The following is a 21,548-nucleotide window of genomic DNA, read 5'->3' as shown; positions in this document are numbered from 1 at the left end:
GTGGCCTTCTCCCTGGCGTATGCCCGTTCCCGCCCATCTGATGAGTGGGAAGGGGCAGAGCGTCAAGACGGGAAAAGGTATGGCATCCTCCCGCACCTCATTTATCAAGGTTTACGCCTGGGAACTTTTCTGGGAAATTTGTTGCGCTCTGTAATGTCACAAAATTGCGGATCCAAGATTGTGGATGGTTTTGCGGACTTCAATGTGCTGTCCGAAAATTTTGCACTTTCCTATAGATTACTGTTGGAGTGTCCGTACCGCAGTTGCACCATACAGATGAATGGGTTGCAGAGGATTCAGTATTTTCTGCTCACCAAATAGTGATGAAAAATACTGATGTGTGAATGATTCCGTACTCATACCAAATGTTCTATTTTCCACAGTCAATGGTTCCAGATTTGCAAGACCGATAGTCGAGATTCTGTCCCCAAACCAAACAAAGTACACAATAAGCAGGACGGATCCAATATCACGTTATCGAATCACCTTAAGTGCAAGGACTCAGGTTGGAGCTGGGGAAGTGGTCACGGCTGACACCCCTCTCAGGCAGGATGAAGGTACAGAAACCTCAGCTTATCACAGCTTCTTCCACACTTTCCATAACTTTCCTGAAGGGGTATTCCCATGTATAGCAGCCCCACCAACCCTGACGATGAAGATATCAGGGTCCCTTCAGTCATTCTCATGCACAGTGGTGCTACATTTTATATAGGAACATCCATTGAAGGAAACGTTCTAGTCCAGGGGTAGGGAACCTCGGCCCTCCAGCTGTTGCTAAACTACAACTTCCATCATGCCTGGACATGTCCAGGCATGATGGGAGTTGTAGTTTTGAAACAGCTAGAGAGCCAAGGTTCCCTACACCTGTTCTAGTCTATAGCTGGCATGGGCACAGCAAGGTTCTAAAGATCTCTAGTGACTAGTCAGGGACCTGCGTCTCATTGTCTCTCTCTTCTAAGTGTTTATGTATTCCACTCTCTTTTTTTTTCTCTCTTTCTACTCTTCCCCACTCTTGGCTTTCTTTGAGGTCTGCAGTTCCCCCAACTTCAGGTAAAGTAATAAGCTAGCAAGGTAACATGCATGGGCTTCAAGCATGCGAAGCGTGTGGCATGGTATTCTGTCTTTCAAAGCACCAGTCGTGCCTGCAAAATATAGTAGATTGCTTGTGGGAATGGCCTCTGTTCTCAGCTATAAGCATTCATTCTGTCCAGGGAGGATTGTCATTGTCATCAGCAGAAATGCTACACTTTGGGAAACCCATAGCAATTCTATCCTGTATATATTTAAAGATTATGTGCCGTGATTTTTTTTAATTTTTTTTTTTTTAAATCAACAGGGGTTGTGATACAAGTGGTGCTGCAGTATACTCTATTTTTTTATGTTTAAATCAACATTAAACATATGGCCACAAGGTGTCTCCCTTCACTGTGCATGTTTACAGCTGCTGCACATCCACATTCAGTAGCAGAGAATTCTGGAGGTGCTCACACTGTATGGTCGGCTCTCCTGTCACACAGCACCAAAACCTCTGTAAGCACACAGTGACATTATACTGACTGAATTGCTGCATAACAAAGAGCATTGTCTCCGGGTAAGCTGCAGGGCTGAGAATAGAACTATCAAAAGTTAATTTAGTTTAGAAGAGAGACACCTAGTGGGTATATATATTGATTTAACCCTAGAAAAGGTTAAAAAAAATGGATATTGCAAAATGGCTTGTGATCAGAACCCCTGTTGATTTCTGTGGGGGAAAAAATGTTGTAGTTGCAGACATAAGTGAGTATATAGGGTGTTATGTAGGCTCTGGTTAGCTTACATTGATGGAAAGACACTATATTACTTTATAGTGTCCTACCAAAGGATTGCCTAAGCGTGTTCATTTTCCACAGGTGCGAGATCTGGAACTTTCTAGTACTGCATGCTAGTACTGCAGCCAAGAATGGTTAGCATTGCATACTGAGGGCTGTGTGCATGGCTGGTCCGGAGCTCCCTGTGGTCCAGATGAGATCCACTCTGCATGACTGTATATGACTAAGAGATGATGCTTCCTGATTTGTATTAAAGAGGTTTTCTGGCCTTTAAACAAAATGGTGGTGGAGAAATATAAGAAAACACAAACACACACTTTACATTTCTATGTGCTGATCCAGTGGCCCCTCTTCGGTCAGTGCGGGACCCCGCTATAGCTGCTGACTGGCCCCCGCTCAGACCAGGAGACAGACCTGAAACTGGAGCGGAGGACAGTGGACCCCAGCTCTGGAGTCGGGGAGGGAGGTACATGGTGTTATGTTTAGCCACCTCCTCCCTGACTCTTTTGGAAAATGAGCCTGACCTTGGACTTCCCCTTGAAAGTGATGATTAGAGATGAGCATGCTCGATTCGGATGGCTCAGTATTTGAATATGGATTGCTTGTCTCTTGTGATGATGTGATGTAATGATCCGTGATCCCATCTGTCACATGTTGTTCATATTGACTCTATGGGCGATCATTGGCTGATAGTCACATATCATTATGGCACGTCATCACCTCAACCTTGTGGACACCAATGGAATCACAGGCAACAAAGTTAAAAATAGCAGAACAAGATTTTTTTAAACCTTTTTTTGATGCCAGAAAACCCTTTAAACTACGATGCGTCTATTATATTATAATTCGGACAGCTGTAACCAGATACGGGGTATTATATAAACCACTTTATCGGCATGGTGCATTATATGGATTGTAGATGTTGCCGTATGCATGCCGCCAGCTGCACTTGTTGTCAGGATCTCCTGTGTTGTACATAGAGCAGCGGCTTCACCCATGATCAGGCAGCCAGGCTAACATGTTACCTCTGTAGTTACAGCCTGGGCCTTCTGCTTGCTTACCATCGGCCTATGGGTCATGCTTTCAGTGTTGCATCGTGCCACATGTGTGTATTTCAGTGCATCTCTATCTCCAGTAACAGCTTTGTTGTATTTTATCTTAGAAGGACCAACATATTACTTTTTCCCCCCAATCCTTTAGGTTCTGTGTTAGATTTTTGCATGGTGTCATCAGCCATTATGTATTATTCATCCTGATCACTATACATGGCATCCAAAGTGTCTGAGAAGATGGAAAGTGATAAAGGAAAGACAAAAAGAATAATGTAAACCAAACAGTTCACAGCCGCATCGATAAAAAAAGTGACCTGACTTTGGTTTCGGTATATGCATTTAGAGGCTCCCACCTCAGGAACATATCGGGTATAGACGTCCGCTAATAATGGTATATAACAAGACGTCCGCCATCCTCCAATATGTTCCTGGAGTGTGGGCATAGCCTGATGCAGCTTCTATTCAGTGTGTGAAGGTGCAGCTAGCTGGATAAGGAGAAGTAGAATCTTTTCTATATACTCCCCTCCCTCCCCCCATTCAATCCCCTTTTGGTTTCAAAAACTGCATCAAAACAGCATAGGTCAAAGGTAACTGGTCACATCAAGCACATAGGAGCATCATGTGATAGAGCAGGAGGAGCTAAGCAGATGAATCAGGAGCAGGACCGCCCACATGACTATTTAGTCCAGAATGGGTGGAGACTTACATGAATAGTTATTGGGAACATTACCCACAATGCTGTATATCATTCTGCTCAGCTCTTCCTGCTCTGTAACATACTGCCTGCAAATTGAATGTCAGAGTGACAGGTTCCCTTCTGAGCCTTGCAGCCTGTGATTATCAATGAGCAAACGTGCCGAACTTCTTTTGGGTTAAGCCGAACCCGAACACTCGTTTTATCACTGGAGAAGCTGGATGGAGACCTAGGGAGTCCTGGAAAACATGGATAGAGCCATAGGGTGTATCCATGTTCTCCTGGCGACCGTAGGGCTGCATCCAACTTTTCCAGACATTGAGTGTTCAGGTTCAGCAGGACCTGAATGTTTGGCAAGTCCTTTCATCACTACAAAGATAAAAGGAGCCGATACCAGTAGGACCTGTTTCTGACATGCTGAGAACCACTTCAGCTCTTTATTATTATTTATATGGACATACGTTCACAATTTTACATGAAAACTGTAGAATCGCTCAGCGTGGTCCTTGTGTTGTAGCAGTGAGGATGATATCCACATCTTCTCAATGTCCGTCTCTTCTTTGTTTGGGTTTCTCTTATAGTTAAAGGGGTTGTCAAGGCTTAGAAAAACATGGTCACTTTCTTCAATGAACAGCACTACCCTTGTCTTCAGCTTAGATGTGGGTATTGCAGCTCTGTTCTTTTAAAGTGAATGAAGCTGAATTGTAATACCACACACAATCTGAGGACAGGGGTGGTGCTGTTTTCGCAAGAAAGTAGCTGTGCATTTTCTAATCCCAGGCGACCCCTATAACCCAAGATCTCCACCCAGCTACCTCCAGCACATGGCTACGGAGTGGAATTATTTTTGGTTTTTAGATTCCTGTAGTCACTGTAATTCCCTTCAGAAATCTTCCACTGGAGGTAGATGGGCAGGAGAATACAGGAGTATATAGTACCCTACAGTACTTGGTGCTTTGTAGACATTAGAAAATGCTCACCTTAGAATAAGGGCAAACTCTGAGAAGGTCTCTAAGAAGAAGGTACATGCCTGGTAATGGTGGCGCCCCCAAGTGTTTAGGAGAGGTGCATGTTACATATTATATCAGGTGGACATGCATTTCTCTGCTCTCTTTTCAGTCTGTTTTTCACCTTGTTCTCAGTTGCTCCCACGTCTCCAGCACCCGTCACAGACGCTCCCACAGAAATCCCTACTGTTCCCCCAACCACCCCCAGTGCTACCAGTACTGTCCTCAGCACAACCACTACAGCCAGACCTGCCACTACTACTACTACTACAACGACAACTGTTCCCACCACTACCGGCACTGCCAGCCCTCCATCTACTGTGGCTAGCGTCCTTGAAATAGGTACAGCATGAGAGAAGGAACCAATGTCATTGTGATCGGTGAAATGTCTGGTGTAAAGCCTTCCCCGAGCCCAAGGGTCCTATTACACGGGGCGAATCAGGCCGAATCAGGCAGACGTTGCCTTGTGTAATAGAGAAAACATCAGGCAAGGAGCTGATCATCAGCTGATCGTTGTCTATCAACTTGTTAAAAATCATCGGCTGCCGACCGTGCATCGCTCCTTGTAAGGCTGGGTTCACACTGTTTTTTTGCAGTCCGTTTAATAAAAAAAAGGATGCAACAACGGATTCATTTGTTTCAATCCATTTTTCCCTTGACTTCCATTATAAAAATAAAAGCGGATCAAAATGGATCTTTTTTTTTTGTTTGTTTTTTAGCGTAAACAGAAATGTGGTTGATCACATTTCTCTGTGTAAAACCATTAACCGGTAACCATTCAAAAACATATCTGATAAGTGTGATCCCAGCCTAAAAGCGAAGTGCCGCCGATGGCTGATGAAAGAGTATATAAAATAATAAAGATTATACTTACCTGTCCAGGCTCCCCCCACCCCAGTGTCCTCCTGCCTTTTCCCTGCTCTTTGCAGCCGCCATTGACACTTTTGAACCCGTCTCTACACTGGCTGAGATGGGACAGCACCGCGGGGGGCATGGGGGGGGTGTAGACAGGTCAGCATCTTTAATATTTTCTATTGTACCTTTTAAAGCAAGGACTGCAGGGACATAACTGATGTAATACAGCCCTAAGCCGGCAATACACATAAGATCATGTTTTCTTAAGCTCCTGATTTTGTGTTGGTGGGCCTTGTGTTTATAGAGGCTCCCTGACTTCACATAGAGAGAAGGAATTAGCAGCTGGATTTCAGCATGCCCCATCCCATCTCTCAGAAGGAAGAGAAGCTGCTAGAGAAGTGTGGCAGAACATACTGTATACATGCTTAGCCAAGTATGCCTGGGCTTGAGGCTTAAAGGGGTACTTCGGCGAAAACAATTCTTTCAAATCAACTGGTGGCAGAATAAAATATAGATTTATAATTTATTTCTATTAAAGTCTTCTATGAGGATTTGCTACTGCTCTGCACAGTTCCTGACATAGACAGAGGTGGCAGCAGAGAGCACTGTGTCCAACTGGAAAGAATATACAACTTCCTGCAGGACATACAGCAGCTGATAAGTACTGGAAGACTCGACATTTTTTAATAGAAGTAATTTACAAATCCATATAACTTTTTGACAACAGTTGCTGGAGTGCCCCTTTAATGCTACACTGCCTCAATATAATAAATTGATAGGACGGGGAGAAGGTGCATTGGTGTTCTGGTATATTGTAACAGATCTGCCTCCATGATGGCAGTCAGTACGTAGACACCTAACAGTATACTGGTAAATGTAAACGGTAGTGGGTTATTGCCTATGATATAATGGCTATAAGTGATATAATGTCAAAGAGCAGTTGTGCCTCAGTGTTTGTGATGCACTCTGGCACACCTCACCACTCCTTCCTCCTCCCTGTTTTTCATGAATAATCTCTGCTGCCCGGCCTCCTGCTCTCTCAGCTGTCAGTCAGCATCTGCCAACAGAGGACTGATCTGCATTCAGATATACTTGAAGATCCTTGCCTGTGTTGGAGCTGTGGTCTAGGGGTAAATCACCTGTCTAGAGACCAGCAGTTACTTCTTTGGTTGGATTTCCCTGATGAAAATGAAATATAATTATTGTATCATTTTTAAAAGTGCAAAAAATTCCCAATCAGGTCCAAATCAGTTTAGTTTTTTTAATACAATGATGAGAAAAATAAAAAAATAACTATATTGCATTTCTATGAGGGGAATCGAGCCAAAGAAATAACTGCTGGCAGGTCTCTAGACAGGTGAGTTACCCCTAGACCACAGTTCTAACACATCTTGCCTTAGAGATTCAACTATATGCGTGGGTTCACACTACGGAATCCGTGCGGATAAGTCGCTCGTATCCGCTCACGGCGTTGCGAATATCCACTCGTTCCATAGATACCATTCTATGGTCGAGCAGATTCCGCCGTCTGCCGAAAAAATTCACATGTAATTTCTTTTGGCGGAATTCGCCCGCCCATAAAATTGAGTTGGTACGGGCAGAGATCCATGCTGCCGTGAGCAGGTACGAGCGATGGTATCCGCCAGAACTTATCCATGCGGAATCCCTAGTGTGAACCCACCCTATGTGAGTGTTTCTTTCAGACATAAACTGCCTACAGAGGACTGATCAGCAATCAGAGACACTGACTGAAAGCTGAGCAAGCAGGAGGCCCGGCAACATTGATTATTCATGAAGAACAGGGAGGAGCAGTCACTGACAGATTCCCTTTAATGATGCATTATATATTAAGGATGAATAAGCAGCCATGTAAGAAGATGATTTTCCGTATAGCATGCTGTTTTATCTAACTTGTACATCACCTCCCCAACAGCACCTGAACACTGGGACCTCAAAATATCCCCCAACAGCCACTGGGCAAACATCACCTGGGTATATAATGTACAGATGGGCACTGAGGTTATGGTTGAGTATATTGACAGTAAGCATCATTCTGCATGTGGAGTGTGTGTAGCTGGAATGGACCTACTAGCCACCACCAACAACCAGCTAAGGCTGCACTGTGCACCGCCATGATCTAGGATGGCACTTCAGGAGGTGGTTGTCACTAACACAGAAGCAGAACATATTTGTGGACATATATACTAATAACCACCCCATCCTAGAATATATTATACCACCACTCCTGGAGTGTCAGCATCACATTTACTCAGCTTGTACAATAAAAGCTCAAGAAACGCACCGCCATGTAGTTACATAGACATTTATGGGGACTCTTACGGAAATGAAATTATTTGCGGTAATTTACAGCAAAGATTTGACACGGCTTCCTGATTGGCTTTTTAAAAATGGTCTGAAAGTCCCACACATGACTATGTATGCTGTTTCGTTAAACATTACATATATATATATATATATGAGGTGGTTGGGTGCGTACAGAAATTGTCCATGCTTAGAGGCACTGCATTAATTTAAAGGAGTTATCTAGCCTTAGGAAAACATGGCCGCTTTCTGCCAGAGACAACAAGACTCTTGTCTCCGGTTCAGGTTTTGTTTGCAATTGAAGGGGTATTCCACTCAAACATAGCTTTTCATATGTTGTTGCCCATGGTGAGACTAACAATTCCTTCCATACTTGTTATTATCTATTCAGTCTCCTTTTCCCAATTCTGAGCTGCTGTTTCTGTTGAAGACACAAAAAATCTATGTGTGAGTGAGCTTTTATCTCTGTCCCCCCCTCCTCCCCCCTCCCTTGTGTGACAGCTGATGTAAACAAGTCCCTGGCAGGCTGTATCAGCAACTTTGTATGTCAGGAGGGATAATCACAATGAGTACATCAGCAACTTAACCTCAGATTAACCCTCTCTGCATTAGAAAGAAGCTACAATGTTGCATATACAGCCTGCCAGGGACTTGTTTACATCAGCTTTCTCAGAAGGGAGGGGGGAGGAGGGGGACAGAGAAAAGCTCACACAGATTATTTTGTGTCTTCAGCAGAAAACAGCAGCTTAGAACTGGGGGAAGGAGACTGAATAGATAATAATAAGTATAGAAGGAATTGTTAGTCTCACTATGGGCAATGACATATGAAGAGTAATGTTTGAATGGCGCTCTATTCACTTCAATGCTGTCTCTGGAAGTAAGTGCCCATGTTTTTCTAACCTTAAAGTGTCTATTATATCTTTTCTGATTGAAATATCTTGCCACCTCATATATTAAACATCTGATCAGCATGCCTTGCATTACATATGCTTTATATCATATATGATTGGGTCGGCTTTATATGTTGTGTGTCACATGCCATCCAGATTGACACTTCTTGAACTATGAGGATCAGCGTATTAGATGAGTAGCATTTCGGTGGTTTTCCTGTTCATCTTCTACAAGCAGTACAGTATTATAGACTGGTACGCCTATATACATGTGTACTCTGTCATTGAGGATTCTTATCGATAGTATACATTTATAGTGATGACTGTGCTGGCTTTTTTCTGCAACCTTTTTGCCTTATTGCTTTAATATCTTGGAATCTGTGCACAGACTGATATTCTTCCATAGACTTTAATGTAGCATGTTGTTAGATTTAGAATACAGCTGTGTTTTATACCGTATTTTGCTTTTATCGTAGTAACTATTAGTAACAGTTTGAGTAGGTAAAGTAAAGGTTCTCGAGGTGAATAATAACCTGTTGGGCACTCCAGTACATTTTTTTGCACATATAATGCAAATTTAGCAGCAGTATTTCTGCAGTGTCATTTGTTTCGTTCCGGCTCAGTTGGATCCATACATTTCACTCTAGGCACCTCTACCATGTGATCACAGTGTGACCACCAGTGCGGAGCTTGTTCTTCTGTATAAACAGATCAGTCTCGGCCTCTGTCAGACCTCCCCCTCCCTGACATTTTTATCGGGTGTATGTCGCATGCTCAGGAGCTGCGTACACAGTGGCTGCAGTCTGCAAAAAACTTCCATTCCGTTATATGGCAAAGTGAATCTTAGAGAACCAAAAAAAAAAAAAAAATCTGCACAAAAAAATTGCTGGAGTACTGCTTTAATATAACGCGAGAGAAGATGGAGGAAGAGCAAAAATCTTATGTGGTTAAAGGGGTATTCTACTCAACTTTTATGTTGAGTTTCTTTTCTTTTTTTTTAATCAGATCATTTTTATTAAAGTTTTTCCACATTTTAAACCACAAGAATAGAATAGGAACAAGGTAACTGGCAGTTACACCAAAGTTGACTTTTAATATGTTGCTGCCCTTGGTGAGGCGAGAACATAACAAACAGCCTATTATTACCTCCAGCATCCCCCTCTTCCCACCTATTTGGGTACCGGCTGATGGATCCCACCTCTACTTCCGAGATGGCCACGTTTGACAGTCACAGCCCGCTCAGCCAATCACTGACTGAGATGGGAGCAACACTGAGGTCAGTGATTGGCCGAGTGGGCTGTCATCCCCAGACAAGTCAGTCTCAAAACGTGCAGGTGGGATTGCTCAGCCGGGACCTGAAGATGGCGCAGGAGGACACTGGGAGAGTGCGGAGAGAGTAGGCTGTTTGTTATGTTCTCACCAATTAAAATTTAATTTTGAGCGAAATACCCCTTTAAGCTATGAAGATCAAGAGTAGCATTTGGTACATGTTTGTATAGCCACGTATATAAAGTAGCTGTAGCAATCATTAAAATCAGGGCCGGTTGATTGTGGTATTGGAGAAGGACACAGCTAAAGTCGTTTTTCCTTAGTATAGAAGAGTGGTGTGTTTGGAATGGAGCAAGGACATTGGCACAGTTAGATGTTGTGATGGCTTTTATACCCATGTTAGTTTATGTAGTGTGTGTAATGCTCTAAAGGAAGATAAACGACAGCCTCCATGTACCCCAGAAGTCCAATGATCAGAGCCACCATCTACCTGAATGTTGATGTTCGCTTCATTTGCATGACCCATCTGCTGTGGCTACCCCGTCCCTTTCCTGTCCCGTCAGACGACCTTCATCCTCAGCTCTTTCCTATCAGGTAATAACATGAGCAGAACTGTTCCTGTTAGGGGTCATCCCCCCTCAGCCATCCAGCTCTCTGACCTGCTCCCTGGGATGACCTACCGGGTACGGGTTTATTCCCAGGAGCACCACTCGCTCACAAGCCCATTCGTGACTTTCGAAACCAACTCAGGTGAGGAGGGATTTCTCTTTTCTGTGACAGCAAAGACGCATTGTATTTTGTATCTTCAGAGTGACGTCCGCTCCGTATGGGAGATGCCTCGTACTTGTGCAACTTCACATGAAATGGGAAGTGATAAAGAGGAAAATTGCTGAGCAGTAATACTAGCGCCATGTTGCAGTCAGACGCAGCTCCTCTCTTGAGAAAAACAGGCGACAGCCGACTGGATATATATAGAACTTTTACTTATTACTCGTGCTGAGCCGAGGCCGAACTGTTAAGGTTCAGCAACTTTTTCTGAACCCAAATGCTGTATCCATCTTTTCCAGGAATTCCCAGGGCTTCATCCAACTTCTGCAGCCGCCAGCAGTCAAATACTGAGCGTTCAGGTCCAGAGAACATTGCCGAACCCAAACAGTCTGGCCTCTCCGCTCAACACTGCTCATCACCGTTTGCTTCTTGTCCTCTTTAGTCCTTATAAACAGTTATCATGGGCATTGTGCCAAATTTTTGTTAAATATATAGGTTTTGTGCCCATTTTTTGGACTAGGTTCTGTTTATGAACCAGTATTCGAAGGGCGGATATTTTTTTGGATGCAATTTAAAAAAATAAAAAATAAAAAATTCTACCTGCGTATTCCTCAAAAAAGTTGCATAATCTTGGATTTGCGCCCAATTTATCACAATTTTATCACAATTTTAAAAAAAAATCCTCAAAACAGGTGATTTTTTTTTTCCTGCTATTATTCTGCCGTTATTTTTATTCACGTTTATGGATATTTGGTAAATTCGGCAGAGTAAAAAACAGACGAATACTCATGTAGAAAAATAGCACGTTTGAGACTCAGTCGTAAATGTCCCCCTTGGTGTTTTTTTTTTTTTTTTGTGTGTTTTTCTTCTGTTAACGATAATAATCGACACAATTCCATATACGATGTATGTTATGGCTGAGTAGTTTGGAGATGATGAAAAGGTTGTCTCGGTAAATGCCGCCTTATGGAATTATTCTTAGTAGATAAAACCAATTCATTTCGAGCATCTTCTTTGTTAGCGTTTCCTTTATCATTAAGAGCAGTTATGAATTGTGTGCCGGTGGCCGTACCCGCAGATTTCTCATAAGATCAGCAGAATATTCAGTGTATTCACATGAGGGTATTCACCATTGGGAAAACAAAAATCACCTTCAAATACTCGATTCTTGTTTTTCTATACTGGTCCATGTTACTAGTGTTTGCAAGTGGACAAATCTAGTAACATCTCTCATGTAAGATGTCTTGTAGTTAGTGAGACAGGCCCTGTTCTTGGACACCTCAATGTTCTGCTCATCAGAACATTCAGAACAATCATAGTTTAGCAGTTTAGCATGGTGTAGCAGAATGTTGGCAGTGCCAGGCTTGTCATACAACACATATACAGTAAGGGCCCTATTCAACCGGCCGATTATCGCTCGCATTATCGTTAACGATTAACGATCTCAAACGACTGCTATTGCGAAAGACCTAAAAACGTTCACTCATTTCCATAGAACGATAATCGTTACTTATGATTGTATTTGTGATAGTTTTTTCTTCGCTATTGCGTGTGTATCTACTACGAACGACCGAACGATGTCTTATTCAATGCGAACGATTTGCGAACGAACAACGAAAAAAATAGGTCCAGGTCTTATAAAGCGATCAACGATTTTTCGTTCGGTCGTTAATCGTTAACTGCATTTCAATTGAACGATTATCGTTTAGATTCGAACGATTTAACGATAATCTGAACCATAATCGTCCGGTGGAATAGGGCCCTTAGTGGTGTTCAACAGACCCCTAGACTTATAGTGTGGTCCATAATAAGGTTCTATTGTGTCCGTTGAATTGTCATGAAGAGTAGCATTGCTTGCTGTGCTGTTCTTCCTGTCCAATATAACTAAACTACTAGCAGAAGCTCCGAATGCAGCCCCTGCTGGTGTTTGAGTGCAACGGTAATGTATAGTGGTTGAACTACCAACTATAGTGTACAGCAAGTATAGGAATTCTGTTACAGGATGTAAACTAGGCAGGAGGTAGGGCTAATGAGGACAGCAGAGCAGACGGAAGGGAAAGAAAGTGGTAAAATTACTTTATTCATCAATATTGGGCCATGTTAGACTTTGCTGAATGGTACAGCGATCTTATGTAAAATGTGCACTGGTATGGCCATCGTTACTTTGAGGCAGCTGGATTCTCCCTATAAAATATGTATGTATAGATATGGCTTTGTTTCTGGATGTAACGATTTGTTCACCGGCCGCCGCCGCCACCATTCTTATTGTTGCATGGACTGTGTGTACTGTATGTGAAGCGGGGGGGTTGGATCCATCTACATGTTTCTATATTCCATTGTTCCGTCTCTAGTTAAACATTGTTCTCTTCTGATTTCCTCTTGCTCTTGAATATTTAATTAGAGGATTTCCCATCTCTGGTCCTCAACAGCCCCCAAAATACTGCAATTCTTGGTCTCTTCCCATGAGCTCCAGAGAATCTGCCTGATTGACTCATACGGAGCCAACTTCTATGCTGTAAAGAGATCCCAAAAAGACTGCACTGTCTGGGTTGCTTGAAAGACAAGGTTGGGGATCAGTATTCCACAAATCTGTGATTTACAGAGTTTCATCATTCTTTTAATGCTACTATTTAGACTTTTTTTTCTTTCTCTGTGTGGATTCTGTGTCCTTTGTTATACATGTCATCGTTGTTACGTCTATGTATGTGCACAGCTCTGCTATAACCAGTCTTCTGCTTCTCTCAGCTTATACAAAGAACCAGGTGGATATAGCTACCCAGGGCTGGTTCATTGGACTCATGTGTGCGGTTGCCCTCTTGGTGCTCATCATTCTCATTGTTTGCTTCATCAAGAGGAGTCGAGGAGGAAAGTACCCAGGTAAGAGGCATATACCTCAATGGGATTTGCTCTAAGGCAGTAACCCAGTGGAAATGCAATGTAAATGCATCACTTAAAGGAGAAGTCCGGCCCTGGCTAAAATCTAATGGCCAGCAGTAGCAAACATGAAAACCAGTCCTTACTTACCTCTCCCCATGCCTGTGATCTGTCGCATGATTGGCTCCGGGAAGGCATTTTCCCCCAAGTTGTGATGACGTCATCACGACTCGGGGGGGGGGGGGACGGTGGTGAAGACAGACCCATGCCCCCCATGCCTTCACCAATGGCCAAGCGATGTTAATGGGAGCTATTGGCAACATTGTGCTACCGTTGGTGAATGCTTAGGGCAGGGATAGGGAACCTTCGGTCCTCTAGTTGCTTTGGCTGTCCAGGCATGATGGAAATTGTAGTTTTGCAACAGCTGGAGGGCCGAAAGTTCCCCATCCCTGGCTTAGGGGATAGTGTCCTCTGCATGTGCTCACAGACACTTGGCCTTTACAAATGTCAGGTATGGTGCAGGCCGGGCTGCATGAACAATCACTAGATTATTCATCTGATGTTTTAATTTCATCACTGTCAGCTACACATCTCCCATTTACATGAAGTGATATACGGCCAAATGGTTCAGCTGCAGAAACCATCCAGTTAGAGTGAATAATAGGTTTCTTGTTCATTGGTTGATCCCTGACCCATTTGTATAAATATATTATCAGGAACAAGTATTTCTGTGAATGCCCATCCCACCTATAATCAACCTGTATAAAAGATAAAGGGCTCCCTATTGCGCATGGGGCTCTGAGGATGAGGGCATGTCTCTTACCTTCATCCTCCTCACCATTCCCACGCAGTTGTTAATGTAATCCTGTCCGGTGAGGACGTTTGGAGCACTGCCCTGCACCCGGCCAGACCACTTCAATGATTAAAAGGAGTGGGGTGGTCGGGGACGGGCCAGTACTCCAAACAGCCTTACTAAACACACGATTACATTAAGGCTGGGTTCACCCTACGTATATTTGAGGCTGTATGTTTGAGGCTGTATAGCAACCAAAACAAGGAGTGGATTGAAAACACAGAAAGGCTCTGTTCACATAATGTTGTTATTGAGAGGATGGCCGTCATTTAATGGCAAATATGTGCTGTTATTTTAAAACAACGGCTGTTGTATTGAAATAATGGAAGTTATTCCACTCAGTTTCAACATTGTGTGGACAGAGCCTTTCTGTGTTTTCAATCCACTCCTGGTTTTGGTTGCTATGAGGACCAAATACTGCCTCAAATATACATAGTGTGAACCCAGCCTAAACTGCATGGCAACGACGCAGAGGATGAAGGTAAGAGATATATCTTCCTCCTCAATAAGGGGCTATCAGCAGGTTAGAGTCGCCTAACCTGCTGATAGTTCCCCTTTAAATTAGTTTGCATAACTTGCAATTTTGTATAAAGCTTTGTTCACATGATTTTTTTTTTTATATATATATATATATATATAAATATATTTTAACTTTTTTTTTTAAACAAAGTTATAAAAGTCAAACATTTAGTAGAAACAAAAGCCAGGAGAGCCTCTAAAAATATTCACACAACAGGACATATTAAGGAACTCCGCAAAGTCCCATCAGAGGTGGGCAGGTCTTAAAGGGCGAACAAAGCCCACATAACGTTTTTTTAAGGTGAAAATATGACTGTATTTTGATAATTACGGCAGTGATCAGGGTCAGGGGGCAAGGTTGTGAGATAGAGTCGCTTTTCAGAGCAATAAAATTTTCAAAAATATTAAACTTTAGCCTCATTGCATTTGGCTGAAATGACCGTTAGAGATGAGCGAATGTACAGTAATAACCAAGTGACGCACTTTGTTGGCTTATCAACCAGCTTATCATCCGCTTTTTGCCGCTCTTCCCCGGGTACTGGGAAAAGTTGGAACCAGTCCTAGGAAACTGGGAGGAGTTTACCAGGACTGGCTCCAGCTTTTCCAGACACCCGGGGAGGAGCGGCACAAAGTGGGCGATAAGCTGGTTGATAAGCCAACAAAGTGCATCGCTTGGTTATTACAGTAAATATTCTCATCTCTACTGATCATACATACATTGAGCAAGCAGAGTTGTTCAACAGCATTTACAGAATTTAATAATAAAAACAGATTTTAAGCATTTTTTAGCATTTTTGTTTGATGAATAACTTTTTTGTCTGTACCTTTAGTGAGAGAAAAGAAAGAAGTCGCTCTAGGAGCTGAAGATCAAAAAGATGAAGATGGTTCATTTGACTACAGGTAAGAAAAGAGGAATATGTAGGGTGATATATCACGACAACACACATAATACCTAGCTATATAAACACATACAAGGACAGGGTGATAACCTTGCTGTACATTGACTATTACTTTATACATATAACACATTAGACATTGCTTATTGTCCACATTAATAAGATGTTAAATATAAATGCCACCATTCCTTAGTATCTCAATGTCACACTTGTTCAGTGCCCAACACCCCAGGTCACAGCGCCACACACAGGACAGTCCTCCACCGCTGTCCAAGACCGGCCTGTGCATGTAACGTCTGTGCCTTTGTCTCCCACTTGCTACCCAGGAAGGAGCACAGGTGAGGGACGTCACTGCCTATGTGTCCCCCTCTGTGCTTTGTGTGTGGCAGACGCCTCCCTCATAGGATTATCCTTAGATAATGAAATGTATGGACAAGCCCTAAGAATGGCTGGGACACAGTAGTGCCTATCTGAGTCCTCGGCCAAAGGACGATAACCGTAACAAACAAAGCTGGATAAAACTCCAGACCTAACATGTGCTGAGCGTAACATGACGCCATTGGACATACATTGTTATAAGCCTCAGTGTTATGTGCCTCCCTGCGTCACATGAAGTGATCATTGTCGTCATTTATGTCCATGGTGTCTCCTGCTCTTATTACAGTGTCTGCTTCTCTCTCCCTCCTCCACTTGTCTCTCATCTCTCTCTATTCTATCACATATGGCCCTGTCTCTTCTCTTCATAAAACATACTCATGTGTCCATTTGTTCCATGAAGGTTTTTCGGAAGGTAGGAGAAATCTTTTTTGCCTTAAAGGCTTAAAAATCTACTGTGACTAACCCGATATATTAGCAACTTTAATCCTTATAACTTCAGCTGATTATAGCTTATGTGGTAGTACACAATAACCTGGTTAATTTATACTAATGTAGATGGTAGAATACAGGGGTGTATCTTAAAGGGGAACTCCAGCGATCTGATAAAAATAAAATGCACAAAAAGCATATAGGTGCACTCATTGATTATCCTCTAAATGTTTGACACCTTTTCCACTTGTCTACGCTGCTCCTAGCCCTAGATTCAAACTTTTACAAATGATCCCAGTTTTACATCATAGCAGCCGGCCAAGAAACTACATCTCCCAGCATGCATTTCACCTCAGAACTGGGTACCTGCCCCTGTCTTGTTGTATCTACTCACCACTGTCTCCATCTGCTTCTGCTTTGCACAGTAAACACAGTATCTATCTATCTATCTATCTATCTATCTATCTACTCATATTCATAGATAGATTAAAGAGAAAAAGAGATGAAACAACAGTGTCTCCTTTCCCTTATACTACTCAGGAGAGGCTGTTATTTCCCTGACCTTGGTCAGGTGGTCAATATGTGGTGCAATGTGGTGGTTGGTAATACAGATGAGGTGTTACAGATTGACTGGCAAAAAAAGACAGAGATCATGTGACCTGGGTCTCAGAAGGGACGGGGAGGACAGAGGAGTGGAGCAGGAAGTGAGGATTTTCAGCAGCTTCATAGTGTGAGTCAGGATGTGCTGCAGACAAACCAACTAGTTTATGTAATAGAAACCTATTACACACAAGCTTAGATTATGGGTGGGGATTGAACAGGGTTAAAATTTTCTTAATTGGAGTTTCCCTTTAATTTTCTAAAGATATTTCTATAGCCTAAAGTACCCCGTGTAGCGCAGCACACACTTTCCCTCAGCTGGATGAGCAGACAGGGTCCTATTACATAGAAAGATTATTGTGCAAAAATAAATTTGTTTGAATTTAGGCGATAATCTTTCCGTGTGTATAAAGACAACGATCAAACGAATAATGAAAATTTCTTCGTCAAACATAAGAAGTCTGCTGCCCATTGCTGATATTATTCTCATGTATAGTAAGTAGTCACACATTGTATGAGGCAGGTTTCAGGGAACGTCCAGCCAGCACTTCTTTTCCCAGTTCGTGTATCTGCTCACCAGTTCATTGTCCATTTTTTTTTTCAATGCCAAATAACAAAACGTGAACTCAGCAGAATCTGTGCATTTATATACGATTTGCCGTTCTCAGCACTGTCGGCCATCTGCGGTTGATGTCTACCGTGGGGTGCTGGGTATTGCTCCTTTAACACTAAGAAGCTCTTACTCCGCATCTCTTGCATAAAAGATCAGTGTTTCAGTGTGACCGCTGAATAAGAAAACATTTCAGTATTATATCAGTTCAGATGTATTGTTAGGGATCCGGAGCGTGACGGGGGGCACAGAGCTCGGGACTCCTCCATTCTGTTCCTGGTTCTACTGTTACTAATGTTCTATCTCCAGATCAAGGTTATTGTTCTGTAAGGCCCCTTTCACAGATCCATGGTTGTTGTTTTCAAGGTCAGGAAACACTGATCAGGAGGCTTCAGGAAACCATCAGTATTTCCTGACCATAAATCCGGAGGAGAAAAAAAAGAATCATACTCACCTGCTGTAGCGGTGCTTCCCTCCATCCATGGTAGCAGCCTCTTGTGGCCAGAGGTATAATGCTTCCTCCAGCCACAAGAGTGATTGACAGAGCCGGGAGCCAATGGCTCCCAGCTCAGTCAATCACAGTGCTGCATTTATGTATGCGTGTACAGTTAAAAGGCCAGCATCAGCACCCAGTGGCTGGGTAATTGCGCAGGCCTGGGCCTCCCTGCAATGCATCCGGAATTCTGGAGGCCACCGAATGTTCCTATGGGTCATCCGTGCCAGAATACGATTGTAAAGGACATGAAAAATCCTATAGGGGACCCAATAGAACCCTATGGGTCTGGAAATTCATCCGGATTTCCTGATAAGAAAATTACGGGATGTGTGAAGGGGGCCTTACCCGATAATGTTTTCTACATTTTATAGCACCCATTGGTACTTTCTCACTGACCAGTGCTTGGTTAACACTGTCTAACTAAACCGTTATCCTTACTGCAACGTTCACCGATCCCGCAGAGGCCGATATCCTACAACTACTAGATCCTTCGCTTTAAACTGACCCGCCTTTTTGTTCTTTTCTAGCGATGAAGACAACAAACCACTTCAGGGTAGTCAGACTTCAATAGACGGCACCATAAAACAACAGGAAAGCGATGACAGTCTTGTCGACTACGGTGAAGGAGGAGAAGGACAGTTTAATGAAGACGGTTCCTTTATAGGGCAATATACTGTTAAAAAGGACAAGGACGAGACTGAGGGTAATGAAAGTTCAGAAGCCACTTCGCCGGTCAATGCCATATATTCCCTGGCATAGGACAATATTCATCCCCCGTTCCGTCTCCGATACTACCACCTCCATGTCTTTGCCTCTAAACTCTCTTGGGAACAAACAATACCCTTTCCACCCAGCTAGATCACAATAGGAAACCTGCACAGATTCCTACTATTATAACAACCTCATCTCCAGCTGAGAAACCGGCCAAGAGACCTGTGATCACGGACAGCCCTGGTCTTCTCCAGCTGCTACATCCACAGTATTACCTGCTGGGACATCCCCTTAGCTATGCCTTGCAATCTATTCTCATAGTTCCATTCAGTTCCACAGGAGGAAGACGGTGACCGTATAATCATTGCTGTATGATGTGACTCCTCCATACAGGATTCATTCAAGGAAACCAAGGATTACAGTCGCCTGAGGACCATATTTTGCCCCTTTTAGGTGACAACTTCTGATCGGAATCAAAGGAACATGTTGTTTTTTTTTAAAAGCAATGGGATGGGTGATCTAAAACACCTCTAACTAATCCCCATCTATCAAAGAGGTTACGTTAACTATTAATTTTCCCCTACCTCCAATTTTTTAATGTGAATTTTTTTTTTTTTTTTTTTTTTTGTGCTCCAGGGTGTTCTGTAATATAGACCGTATAGGGCAATAAGGCACTCTGGATATGTGTTGCTTCATCATCATTATTCCCCTAAGGACAGTATTGAACCCACCGCTATATGGGAGCCTGGCACTGCCATTGGACATGCCCCAACATCATGGAGCTGGTGTCCATTGATTGTAGCTGCTACCATTTACATATCTCATTGTCTGGTTTCCCAAGGGCCATATTCATTTGAAGGTTATAAGCGGAGCAACACAGTTATCCCTACCAGAGGATATTAAAGGGATTATCACGTGTTAGAAAAACATGGCCGCTTTCTTCCAGATACAGAACCACTCTTGTCTTCAGTTTGGGTGTAGCTCCTATCAAAGTGAATGGAGCTTAATTGCAAACCTTACCCTGAACTGGAGACAAGAGGGGAGCTGTCTCTTGAAGAAAGCGGCCATGTTTTTCTAATGCTGGATAACCCCTTTAAGCAACACAGGAAATGGTAATAAGGACGTACATGTCCCCATTATATACATCCATCCTTATTCTTTGTGCCACTAACAATCTATGCAGAAACACGTCCATCTATGTCCTCAGTTTTTTTTCGGATCACCCTCTTTTCACCTTTTTTTCCCCTTGGGAAATAGTAGTTGTTGGCCCCAGAATGGGTGGGACGGAACCATCACTGACAATGGGTAATGCCAGTACCCAGGATCCGTGTAAATGATTGTGAATATGATGAATGTTTGTGACACTGGAGGTGGCACCGCTGCTGATCGGGACAGTTAGCACACTAAGCCAATATGTGTGTGTGACCTTGTGTGTATATAGGAATGTGTGTTTTCCCGGAGAGGATGCAGTTTTTTGTTGCTGTGCATCTGTTGTATGTGTGTCTACGTCATTGCAGAGGTGCAAGTAGGACTGACAGACGTGCTATCCCTGCTGAACCTGAGCTAATAATAATGCCTTTGGTGTGCAAGGAGGAGGCTGGAACTTCCACTGCTGTACCTGTCAATACATATCGGGTTTGGCAGAGTGTGTACATAATAAGGGGAGCTGGCACTGCCTTAGTATATCTATCGCTGTATTCTGAAGCTTTGCCATATCTGGCCTTAACAATCACCAGAAACAATATCCTGTCCATGGTCCCGCATAGACGGCTTCTATAACACACACACTCTGCCTTTGTCTCTCCTTTTGCACTAAAGATTTCCTCCATATCTTTTGGTTGAGTATGCCTTGTAAATAGGACTTATATCCATATTTAAATACCACTCAAAGAAACACTAATATATTTATATCTTCTTCACCATACATTAACCACAAGCCTAAGTACTGGACTCTTATAAGGATCGGGTAGCCCATATTGGTCTGTGGTACTGAAGGGGTTAATTGTATAACAAGCGGAAACCCGCAGTGCATTCTATGGAGACTCATCGCCCTCTTTAGCGCTTTTCTTTGCCGGTCATATTTTCTGAAGAAAGAAAAGAAAAAAAAATATGCTTTTAAAGGAGAGTCTGTGGACTGCTGAAGAGTCCTGCCCCTCCTAAAGAACGAGAGACGATGAACCTCCTGTCCAATCTGCTTTTCTGTTTTCTTATTGTTTGGAGCGAGCAGAGAACTGCATGAGCGTCACTAATGGGTTTCTGTCTGTCTCTTGTCTGTTCCTCGTTATGTCTTTTTTAATCACTGTAAAACAATGAAATAAATTCCTTTTTTTTCTTTTTTTCTTCTGTTTTATTATTTCTTCTCTTTTTTTTTCTACAGGACTTGAAGCTATATGTTATACAATTAAACGTTACATTTCTCTGTTAGATGGAGGAAAACTTAGGTGAGAAAATTTATCAAGGGCTTTGTGCTTATTTTTAGGTGAATGATTGGATTTTTTGCCCATTTTTGTTTATTGT

General features: G+C 42.8%; 1 protein-coding gene across 6 annotated transcripts in view; it reads left to right on the top strand.

The window, feature by feature from the left end:
* NFASC (neurofascin) overlaps positions 1-21,327 on the top strand; it is a 109,597-nt gene extending 88,270 nt beyond the window's left edge. For 3 of the 6 annotated variants that reach the window (XM_069945787.1, XM_069945785.1, XM_069945784.1), the window contains 8 exons: positions 384-557; positions 1,036-1,050; positions 4,697-4,903; positions 7,350-7,457; positions 10,492-10,647; positions 13,411-13,542; positions 15,742-15,811; positions 18,848-21,327. In XM_069945787.1, the coding sequence (XP_069801888.1) occupies positions 384-557; positions 1,036-1,050; positions 4,697-4,903; positions 7,350-7,457; positions 10,492-10,647; positions 13,411-13,542; positions 15,742-15,811; positions 18,848-19,079 (1,094 nt within the window). In that variant the 3' untranslated portion in view covers positions 19,080-21,327. Of the gene's footprint in view, positions 1-383; positions 558-1,035; positions 1,051-4,696; positions 4,904-7,349; positions 7,458-10,491; positions 10,648-13,410; positions 13,543-15,741; positions 15,812-18,847 lie in introns of those variants that run through there. The other 3 variants (XM_069945788.1, XM_069945786.1, XR_011358878.1) reach the window with 2 other exon arrangements.
* The last annotated feature ends 221 nt before the right edge of the window (positions 21,328-21,548 follow it).

The sequence above is a fragment of the Dendropsophus ebraccatus genome, chromosome 11, assembly GCF_027789765.1.
Source record: "Dendropsophus ebraccatus isolate aDenEbr1 chromosome 11, aDenEbr1.pat, whole genome shotgun sequence".
Lineage (NCBI taxonomy): Eukaryota > Metazoa > Chordata > Amphibia > Anura > Hylidae > Dendropsophus > Dendropsophus ebraccatus.
The sequence above is the reverse complement of the archived record's forward strand: the minus strand, read 5'-3'. Positions and strand labels throughout refer to the sequence as shown.